The sequence below is a fragment of the Sinocyclocheilus anshuiensis genome, unplaced genomic scaffold, assembly GCF_001515605.1.
Source record: "Sinocyclocheilus anshuiensis isolate Anshui unplaced genomic scaffold, SAMN03320099.WGS_v1.1 scaffold937, whole genome shotgun sequence".
NCBI lineage: Eukaryota > Metazoa > Chordata > Actinopteri > Cypriniformes > Cyprinidae > Sinocyclocheilus > Sinocyclocheilus anshuiensis.
Genome location: NW_015554129.1, coordinates 723,940 through 735,374, shown reverse-complemented (window position 1 = coordinate 735,374; position 11,435 = coordinate 723,940). Strand labels below are relative to the sequence as shown.

At 35.5% G+C, this 11,435-nt stretch overlaps 2 protein-coding genes across 4 annotated transcripts in view; one reads left to right on the top strand and one right to left on the bottom strand.

Annotated features, from left to right (window-relative positions):
* The window catches only part of cep170bb (centrosomal protein 170Bb), a 31,099-nt gene extending 29,398 nt beyond the window's left edge, over positions 1 to 1,701 (top strand). For 2 of the 3 annotated variants that reach the window (XM_016462791.1, XM_016462792.1), the window contains exons 18-20: positions 1,130 to 1,223; positions 1,315 to 1,369; positions 1,474 to 1,701. In XM_016462791.1, coding sequence (XP_016318277.1) covers positions 1,130 to 1,223; positions 1,315 to 1,369; positions 1,474 to 1,649 — 325 coding nt within the window. In that variant the 3' untranslated portion in view covers positions 1,650 to 1,701. The remainder of the gene's footprint in view (positions 1 to 1,129; positions 1,224 to 1,314; positions 1,370 to 1,473) is intronic. The other variant, XM_016462793.1, reaches the window with a different exon arrangement.
* Positions 1,702 to 5,516: 3,815 nt separating this feature from the next.
* Positions 5,517 to 11,435, bottom strand: part of LOC107670242 (pleckstrin homology domain-containing family G member 3-like) — a 71,142-nt gene continuing 65,223 nt past the window's right edge. Inside the window, exons 15-17 of the mRNA XM_016462779.1 lie at positions 9,740 to 9,847; positions 7,908 to 9,474; positions 5,517 to 7,549 (exon numbers count right to left, since the gene is read on the bottom strand). Coding sequence (XP_016318265.1) covers positions 6,609 to 7,549; positions 7,908 to 9,474; positions 9,740 to 9,847 — 2,616 coding nt within the window. The 3' untranslated portion in view covers positions 5,517 to 6,608. The remainder of the gene's footprint in view (positions 7,550 to 7,907; positions 9,475 to 9,739; positions 9,848 to 11,435) is intronic.

The following is an 11,435-nucleotide window of genomic DNA, read 5'->3' as shown; positions in this document are numbered from 1 at the left end:
TTTTTACAAGAGAACTTGCGAAGTCTTGATTTACTACTAATGCGTAAATAAAAAAAAAAAATGCATAAACGCATCTCCGACTGTTTTGTCTGTGCAGCCTATAAGAATAGGCCTATGTCGTGCAATAACGGTTTTAATAGCCTATATTCTATTCAATGACATTGTTAACTGTTTTTATTTATAACATCTGCTGCTTTGCTTCTGTGAAAATGAATAGAGACATCAGCCTTAAACTTTGTTTTTGTCATTTACATCAGTTATATTTGTATAAAATACACTATATATTTTTGTGTCAGTACATTAATGAGCAGCATTAGTAAACTGTGTAAATATAAAGAAATGCCAAATCACATGCAGGTTTTTTCGGACCGGGGACCATAATCGTGTAATAAATTCGTTTATTATGATATGAAGCGACCAATTTTTCTTTCAATAATGTTTTTTAAAGTATTGCAAGAATTTCGTGATACTAAACTTTTTATTAGTTGTCATAGCAAGTGATTTTAAAAGTAGGATGGCTCACTTTTTATAAGATGACTGAAAATTTTACTTGAATTCCTATTCTTACTTTTGGAAACCTAATTGTTTTATCGTTATTATTATTATTATTATTATTTCTGTTGTTTCTAGAAGTAATAATTTTCATAATAGTCAATCGAAAAAATATAACCACAGACACATTGTTTGTCCACAGAATAATTACACATTGTTAAATAAAAAGCGTCCCCGCATGAACCTCTACCTCCGCCAGCAGGACCTCAATTTCAGACTCAGTAAAGTTTTTTTTTTCTTTGTGCTTGTCATTCTCAAGCACAGAAATTCGGATATTGGCGTGTGATCTTTTATATGGTAATGATATTAATTAGGGGGCGTTTACAAGGCGGAGATCTGACACCAGTCAGCTACGCACAATTTCAAGATTATTTGCGATTTATAAATGTCACATCTGGAAGAGAGGCGTACGCACGTGTTTTTGTGCGCACGTTCGTTTTCTCTGAATTGCACTTACGCACTTTTGAGAAATGATCTTAGAACAAATTTAGGATGGTTTTTACGCAACATTTTATAAATGAGGCCCCTCGTGTCTGTTTTTTGTCTCTAGCAGTCACAAATATTATGTCTCTTTTAGAGCTCTGTTTCATAACAAGACAGAGGTCTGGGAGGAAATAGAGGCAAAAATTAATGCTGAAAATGATGTTCCCATCCTTAAGACATCTAATAAGGTACATTCATTTCAATGTAATTTCCAAAGACCAAACATTCATTTCAGAGATGTTTCTATATTTTTGTAACATATTTTTCTCACTTCGCAAGCAGGAAATCTCATCTATTCTCCAAGAACTGCGAAGAGTCCAGAGACAACTTGAAGGTGAGTTTATTAGCATTAGATTTTTACCTTTGACCATGTATACTATACATTCTGGTCCTTCCCTACAGTATATCCATTGGTATTTTATCTTTGTCATACCACAGTGATCAACACTATTGTTGAACCTGGAGGAATCCTCAAGATTCACCCAATGGGAACTTCTCCCGGGGGAAAGACCAAATCTGCTTCCAAGGAGTTTAGCAGCCCCACTTCTGCTAATGCCAATGCAAGTGCAAAGCGAGGTCCCAGGGGGCCCGAGGGAGGACGATATGTAGTATAAGCTTGCCTTCAACAAGGGCATAGCCATTAGCTTGCTTTGCAAAAACAAAACACAATCATGTCAATCATGTACTGCACATCTCTTTGGAAACTGCCATATTCGTGGCACATTTGTAAAAGTATTGTGATACTATTAGTGGTGCAAATATGCGGCATATGCTTTCTCAAAGACTGCGGACACACTTCACAAGCTAAAGCAGGTGTAAACATTGTTCTTTTCAACAGTTGTAATCTGTGGCTTGTTTGAATGATTATGCCAAGTTGTCGTTCATGATTGAGTGAATGAGTGGGTGTGTCACTGTATTCCTGTACCATATCTGTTGTGGACTCATTGATTGAAAACCATGTAGTATTCAGTCCGTGTTCATTATCAGTCATGCAGTGCACTTGGCTGCTACAAAGCTTCATCATTAAAAAAATTGAGTGAATACACAATACTAAATAAGTGCTTGCCTTTAACAGGGACATAGCCATTAGCTTGCTTTGCAGAAAAAAAGATTCATGAGCTGTTTTAAATATAATGCTATCAAAGATAAGAATCAAATATTGGTGCTTGAATATGGCTACTGTTGAATTCCCAGACATAGCAAGTTAAAATGTTGTTAAAAAGTAAGCAACTTTTGGCATAGATTGTTTCATTTTGTAATTTTGTTTTGCAACTACACCACATATGGCTGGGGTGTCGGGTGTTTGTTTACGCGTGTAAGCGAGTGCTAGATTATGTAGAATCATGTGTGATGCTGTGAAGTATTGTTGCTGTGTGTTACAGGTGAAAACTTGAAAAACAGGTTACCTTCACCCTGCCCCTATATATTATGCTTTTATGATTGTATGCAACAAAATGATTGTTTTTAATTTAGGATGGCATAAAACTATTGGAGGAAACAAAAAGCAGCTGGATGTAAAAGGCTATTCCCCTCTTGTTTGCATTAGCCATGTATTCTTTAAATGCCATATACTCTTATGTATTTGTGATTTTGAATGTTTTAAAAGCATCAAAACAATGTTAAGATATCTTTTAAAAGAGAATGAAATCCAAAACAATATCACACAAATATTTAATTTAGAAAATTACACATATATTAGCAGGGTAAGACAGGGTAAGATACCCCTTGAGGCAAGATGATTTTTCTCTTGGCCATAGATGCCACAAAATGTCATCTCAACACAATTGATAAATGGCTATGCTCTTCTTAAAATTAGACTACCTAAAATTATATCTTTGGAATAAGACGCCCCTCCCACAATTGGCCTCAAGCAGCGTGTTGTTTTTAATTTAATACATGGATACATTTAATTTCATAAACAATGTTTATTAATTCCATGAATTCAATGTACACTTCAGAGATCTTCACTTTTCATTAAAACCTTTAGGCTGAGTGAAATCATTCAGTTTGAATTTATAGTGTTGCTGTAATGACATATCTTCAAATAAAATATGGGCAACAAAATATGTAAATATTCATATGCTGTATAATGTAGTAAATGCACATTGTTCTTAAGGGTGGCATCTTACCCATCTCACCCTAACAATTTTAGCTTGAGACTGGCCAGTATAGAATTATTATGACATCCAGTACCTTCTGATGACAACAATGTGAATGTGTAGTGAACCATACAAATTACATACAAGAACACCTTTCTGTCTACCAGGGTCCCATCAACACATTAAATTATTTAGTAAACGACATGTTAGGATTGTAATTGTTTTGTGTCTGTAATTGTGATCTTCCATTACAGCATTTTTTTTTACCATTTAATGTTAAAAGTCTTTGCAATCCTGGTGTTGAGGTAATGTTTCTAAATATCTGCACTAAGAAATGATTGTATACAGCACTAGTTTTATGATTTTGCAGCTCACCATCAAACAGTTTGCTTTAGTTTTGGCTGTGTGTTATGGATGGTTTGATGTACAGTATGTATCAAATGCAAATGAGATAATTATTTTGGAATTATTGCATGTGTGCCATATGTAATGTAGGTGAGCCAAAGCTAGGACTTGTGTACAGCTGTGTGTGTGTTCGCTTATAGAACAGTACTGCAGCAAGTTGATGAACAACTAACATTTATAAAGCCTAGTAATTGCACACAAGGCGCAATTGTATGTTTTGTGCTGGAGTACTTATGCTCTCCTTATGTATTTCTAAATTTACTCTAAATTTACTCTGTCACCCACACACAATACAAGGCCTGTAAATACATTGCCAGCGTTGAATGTTTCATTTATATTCAGTGTTTTATTCATGTTCTTGGATATTAATCTGAAAACACAAATTTACATTTACATTTAGTCATTTAGCAGCTGCTTTTATCCAAAGAGACTTACAAATGAGGACAATAAAAGCAGTCAAAACTAACAAAAGAGCAACAATATATAAGTGCAAATGACAAGTCTCAGTTAGCCTAACGCAGTACACGTAGCAAGGTGTATATATATATATATATATATATATATATATATATATATTATACACACACGCACACAAAGAAAAACAAGTAGATAGAATAGAAAAAATAGAAAGCTAGTGTGTTTTTTTTTTAAATAAAAAGAAAAATAAAGAAAAAAAGATCTGAGGTTTGTAATTTTATTAATGAAGAATGTGGCAAAGTCATCAGCTGTTAGAATTTAAGGATCATTACTTGGGCATTTTGTTAAATTATTCTCAATGGCTTTGCCCTGTGGCAACTGCAATTATCTTGTGATGACCAGTTCCACAAATGTTCCACACTTTTCATCTAATTTGTAATACATTTATTTTAAGCTATATTAATAGCTGGTGCTATTACTGTAATAGTAAAACCTGTAATAGTACTGTAAAACCTCTTTTACACAAGTACTTTAGTGCAGGAAATATATTTGAGATGAAAATATGTACAAAATCGCTTTGCAATTTTGAAGATTTGCAGTTAAGTACAATAGAGTGTGCGATGGGGGAGAATTAAACACACAGGTCCAACAATGCATTATTTTCATTTATCCAAATAGTGGATAGTGAATCCATTATTTTCAAGTCCACAACCTTTCTTGTTAACACTTTTGTAAGTCTGTTGTTGACAGCATACAATTGAGTTCTTAAAAGCTATAATCTGTAATTGTAGCAATCCCAAATGAAGACCAGGGGCCTCATTTATTAAATGTAATAAACTGTATAAACTTTGCTTAAGTGACTATTTTGAACAAGTATTAACTTAGTTATTAAAAAAAAAAACAGCTAATGTATTTGTATGAAAAATGCCACCTCATACATTTCTAAGATGTTTAAATAAACTACTTTTATGATTTATTTTCACACAAAATGCTCTATCACATTCCTTCATTATTAATTCTTTGTTTTTTCTGCAGTCGTACACTATTGGAGTAGTGAAAAGCAAATTTTTCTCAAGGTGTGCCTGTACCCTAAGCACATTTCAGAAATAATCTTTTCTGAAACATTTCATAAATGGAGACTACTGTGGAGATCCTGTTCTACAATTAATGGCTAGGATGATGTATATTTTTTTCTTTAGTACTTCAAATGTAAGTATTAAAAAATAATAGAATGTATTTTAATCGAATAGTTTCAAACTAAAGTTCTTCTTAAATATATCTCTTTACCAGATCCCATCAGAAGACATCTAAACAGATGCAAAGATGTCTGGTATGCAAATGTCATTCAAGTCTTGTCTGATACCCAAAATCAGTTAATAAAACTGTATTAACAGTTCTGTATTAAACTGTATTCTAACAAGAGGATGACAGATACATAAAAGGAGTCATAAATATTGCTGGATTGACTATATAAGATTTGTATTAAGATAAAACAACTTTGATTTTGAGGCCTAAAGACCACAGTCAATTACATGGGACATAAAAAAATATGTGCAAGTCTGCAAGTTGAATTTTCTTTGGTTTTATTAGGGAGTGAATTTTCACTTTCACAAGTATTTATTGATGCATTTGTAATAAGTCAGATAGATATGGAAATTTATAGAATCTTAATAAATATCAGACACACACAGTGATCAATGAGAGATCTGTTATCACGGGCTGCTAAACCAACAGTGTTTCAAATGCTAAAACATGTAGGGTTAATATTTGTCTTGTAACTGTGACATTCCCCAAAACCTGATGTTAAATCTGATTTGTTGTGAAGATCACAACAAATCTTAAAATAAGCTTAAGTAACATCACTGGTGTAAGCTTAAAAAAAAATCATTAAAATCTTCATCTTTTTAAACATTTGGATCTAGTCTCCGGACAAAAGGCATCTATGCCTATATCCATTAATCAAAGACTAGGTTTAAGTACAAAGGGGAAAAAAAAATTGTTCCATGCGTGACATTTACTAAAAAACTTTAAAATGTCTTTAAACGTTAAAAGTAAAATAAAACAAATGTTTTCAAATGGTCTGTTACATTTAGAGTCTAGACAAATTATGCTACTCTGCTAGGGCTTGTTTTGTAGTATAGACTAGACTTTATCTCTTGCTAAAGAAATCCTTAGCTCAAATATGACATTAATTGAAATACCTTACCCAAAATGTAAATATTTATAAACAAGAATGTCATTTATGTAAAATGACTACCAAATACATATCTACTATATCAAATATGTAAATGGTATAACAGAAAGAATGAATGTACAACAAAAACTGTACAACAATATTTACACTTTCTCCCTGACATTTAGACCATTAAAATCCACAGGTTTCTCAATATCAGCAGGCCACATGATCATACAGTGTCCAAAATACCATAAAATAGCATAGACAATGTAAAGAATATTAGTTTTGAGGTTTAAATTTGCCAGATGACTTATTTGGCTACAGCATGATATATGCTGACCATACTGTACACATTTGTCTTCAGTGGTGAAGACATAAAAGATGAGAGAAATTAAAGAAGCAAGTATTTCATTTCAGCCAACAATTTTCTACAACTTTTGAAACGTACAATAGATGTACCATAAAACAAGTGATTTTTATCTTATGTTTTGGAATTTTTCTCTGAGATTCTTGACAACACTGTGTTGACTAGAATCAGCCTTTTTCCCAGAATCCAGTGCATTTTTAACAGCATTGTCTAAGTGTTCACTATAGGATGAAGCTTTCTCAGTTTTTTGGCACCTGTCAATCTTAGGTAACTGTTCTGGCTTAGATCCTCCATCTTCCCTCAAACGGTATTCCTCTGACTCCTGATATGCCCGACAGCGGTCAATGACAGCCATGATTGAGATCTTCTCATGAGATGTTGGCGAACGAATTAGGACGTAGCTGTCATCTGTTACATCTGTTGTTATTTCCTGTTTCTTGCACTCTTGTGTTGACTGGTCCATCTCTACTGGTGGTGTAACCTCAGGTACTTTCTCAACCACAATTATATTCTTCTCATTTGGAAGGGTAGCTTGAGCGGAGATATAGAAGCCACTGCTGGCATTTTTACTCTGAAGACTCTGCAGATCACTCAAGTACAAACTACCCAATTTTTGGTCCAGAGAACCTGCACGCTGGGTCCGAGTCAGCAATTCTCCTGTATCCCTTCCTGGATAAAACTTGTAAACTGAAGAGTCTGTGGAGCCATTAGAGGTGACTAAGCGGCTAGAAGAGCAGCTAGAACGTCTTTTAGAGCTGCCGTCAAACATCCTTTCTTCCACAGAACGACTTTGGCCTACTGGTGGCGGAGCAGACGAGCTACCGAGGTGTGCATATTTTGAGCAAAGTTCACGGACGTCCGGCCAGTTGAAGCTCTCAGGTGTTGGACTAAGAGGACTCCTGGAATGGGACAGGTGTGGGGACAAAGCCTTTGGGTTACTGACAGAATTAGAAGTGTGCTCTGGGCTGGGAGTCATAACCTGGGCCTTCTGGTCTCCGTCATAATCAGGCTGATCATATGGAGCCATGGAGAGCATCAAGTCTGCTTTAACTGTTAATCACAAAATAGCAAATGTAAGTGGAGCTTACAAAATTATAAGATAATTTTATGTTATTATACTGTATACAAAATATTAAAAACGTAATCTCATGAAGGAGAATTTCTGCAACTAATTTATATCAAAACTGACACAAGCAGAGCTTAAAGTTTTATCAGCCATGTCCCAGTTACTTATACTGTAGTTAGCGCCATTGAGGCATTGAACACTAACTTGTCGCAATCCAATCAATCAATGTTAAAATATGTTTTGTTATGGAAGTAAAATTAGTTGAAAATGCACACACTATGTTTCACACTATTTAACTTTTTTTTTTATGAAGATATAATAGTCAAATAGCATCCATCTTACCTTTGGCCTCTTTCTCTGGCTTTTCTTCTACCACCGAAAACAGGTTCCTCTTGGCCAACCATGTATCTCCTGACTCCTGACTCCTCTGTCTCAACATTGGTTGTGTGCACTTGATGCGTTGACTGTATTTCCTTGCAAGATGGAAAACTTTGTTTTGGGATGAATCTGCGTCTTCTGCTGACTGAGCTACTGTGTCTTTCTCATCTTCAGTTTCTGCTCTCAACTGGATAACTCGGGGAGCTAGAGCTCTCAGGGGTCTCCCTTCAACCTCCCATTGTCTGGGTCTGATGGCATCATTCTCACTGGCTGCACGGTTTTCCTTCTCCTTAAAAGCTAATGGTGTAGAGGACTCCTCTCTGATAGTGCTCAGATCTGAATCTTCAAACATAATCAGTCCATCACTGCCTTTGGATTCTTGCTTTCTTCTCTGGTTTGGATCCTTCCTGGAGAGGCTGGGACTGGTCCCTTTAAAATAAGGAATTTCTCTGGGCCTCAGTGCTTTGAGGTCCCCTTGACATCTAGTGACCTCTTTTTCCATATCTTGCCAGACTTTGATCATCTCATAGGAGGGACGGAAAACCTCTTCCTCATGACTCCCATCTATCGACTGAGGTTTAATGGAACCATCTACATCAGAGTCAAACAGGGCTCCGTTTCTGTCATGCCTAGAGAAATCTGTGGAAGCGGCGATAGCCGGTTGTTCCAGGGTAGCTGGATTTGCATTGGTCTCTGACAGAACCGATGTAACCAAAAGAGATTCTGTGAGTGAGTTATGAGCTGTTACAGGTCCAGATGTACTGGTGGTCTTCTCTAGGGCAAGGTCTTTATCTTTAGGAATGCTGTTAAAACGACTAACTGAATTTCTAACAAGCCCACTTGGAATGTAAGTGAGGCTCTCTCTACGCTTTAGGCTAAATGTAGCATCCTGGTGTTCTGCATTCTCATAGTAGCTCCTAATCTTGTCAATGAGTAGTCGGGCTTGCCTGGAAAGCACTGAATCCCTTCTTCTGTAGATGCTTCGATCCGAGTCAAAAAGACTGTTCTCCCCTGATGACCCGATCATGAAGTCTGCTGATGCAAGGGCTTCCTGGGTCAGTGGAACTCCATGTGACTCAGAGCAGGTGCTAGCAAGGCGATGTTGGCGCTCATGGGCATCTCCTAGACTTACAGTGCTCCCGGTCCTGCTGGGAAGATGTGGAGATACGCAACCGAGGGAGCGCATTTCCTCTGTGCTGACGCTACTACGCCGCGCATTACACACAAAGTGTTCAGCAATGGCACTGGCCTTATCAAGCACAGATGATGGTAGGATGCTAGTGGAGTCTGGTTTCTCTTCTACATCCTCCTCTTCCTCTGAAGAATCACCAGGTGTGTCTTCCTGCCGTAACTGAGATGAGGCCTCTTCTTTAGAACCTTTCTGATCATCTTTGTCTCTTGCAGACTCCAGATCCTGGATATCTGGGACCTGTTTTTCCATCTCTTTGGACTCTGGATCACAAAACACATCTGGCTTCAATTTCTCAGTGGAACCCCAGCAAGAGGTTGTTTCCAGGTTTTGTGATTTGTCCTTGAGAGTGTAAGAAGGGGAAATCAAGATATAGTTATAAGCTAATTTAATTGATCGCTGGGTTTGTTTCAAATACAGCTGGGTATTGCCAACCACATCAAGATACAACACATATGTCAAAGTTCAAAACATTGGTTAGGTAACCTGTTACTTACTAAAGCAACTTACAATCAGCAAGTAGAATTTTAGTCCTAGGTGTAAAGTACTAATACTAATACAATTTTGCTAACATAACAAATGAAACAATTTTAATTAAACAACTAACCTGTTCTGAGATATATTTTTCATCCTTGAGATATGCCTCCACCTGTTCAACTGATGGGCCATTTTCTCCTTTAAAATTGTTCCCAGTGTCCTCACACCCCCTTTCCTCCTAACATAAAAACATGTTTTTTAGGGATGTTTGACTAAACAATTAATTTTTTCAATAAATATTTACAGTGTTATATAAGCAATACAGCTAAAGTACAGCTACTAAAATAGTAAAACAATTATTCAGACATCCAGATTAAGTTAAAGTTAGAGTCATTAGCAAGCCCAGATGAAATCAGACTTTTTCCATGCTGATTTTGGGAAGAAAATGTGTATTCTTTTATTTATTTATTTATTGTTTGTTTGTTAAACAAAATGACAACATATTTTTTACAAAATATTTTACATAATTATTACAAACGTGTTAATGTTCAAAATCTGGAGCTTTCTGAGTAATTCTGTGCACACATATTCCATCTGGACTTGGTTGTTAGTTAAAAATAAAAGTAAATAATAGTCAAAATAACAGATCATAATAGTTTCAAACAGTTATGTTAATGCAGTGAATAGAACAACTGCTATTACATGCACATCTTAGTTAAAATCACCATTGAACATTTGAAACAATGTTATGTTAACTGGGGTATGATATGGAAAGTGAATGTTCACCACGTCCTAACCAGACACAACGCAATGTAGCGATATGCAAAAAAAGTGATCTCATCCATTTTAAAGATTATTTTCCCCCTAACCAACAGTTTTTTTTTAGCGCTTGCTTATTTTCATGACTTTTTCATTGGAGAGCCACGTACACACACAAATCTCACAGAACCTGAATTACTACTCCTCATGCATATTAAATATTATATGACAAATCCCTTAATTCCATATGGAAAGCCATGAAAAGGATGCCTTCTAGTAAAGCCTCACATTAGTCATAATATAGTCAAGGAACATGTTCTTTAGCTGTACATTCCTCAGTTGCAGTGCGTTATTCTGTAAATATCATAGTTCTTGCAAACAGACAGAACAGTTCTGTGTCACATCACACCCCATTTGCATGTTGAGTGTGCATAGACAAATTGTTTGTTGCTAGACTCTTGTTATATCAAGCATGGTTAGACATAATGTTGCTACCAGTGGAGGCTCCAGGAAATTTTTAATGTGGCCAGAGTTTTGCATGCATGCAAAATAAAATAAAGAGTTAACCTGCAATTATTTCAAGGATCTAGTTCTACTTAATCTATCCCATACGATTTTTTTTCCTTTGCTGTTTGGTCACATTAAATATTTTTGAGTTGGACAACATCATTTATTGGTTATATGTCACCACAAAAAGCACATTATGTTACTTGAAAAAAATAGAGCTAATAAATAAATAAATAAAAGTTAAGATCGTTCTTAAATTAAACTGTTTGTATTTGGAAGATGCACATCATAAAAATAAATAAATAAATAAAACAGCTTTTATCTTTATAGTTACAGAGAGATAAACAGTTTGGATTGAACTGGGGAGACCATAATCAAAATGCATTGCTTTTACAAGAGAAATAAAAAATGGTAAAATATGTTGCATACATGCTTGTGAGTTTTGTAGCTTGTTCAATTCAAAGTGATCCTCCTATGAACATGCAGTACAATTAAAGTTGCTTGTGCGAGTAAAGTGGAAGTGGAGTATGAAAGGAAATTCGAAATAAACTATTTGATCC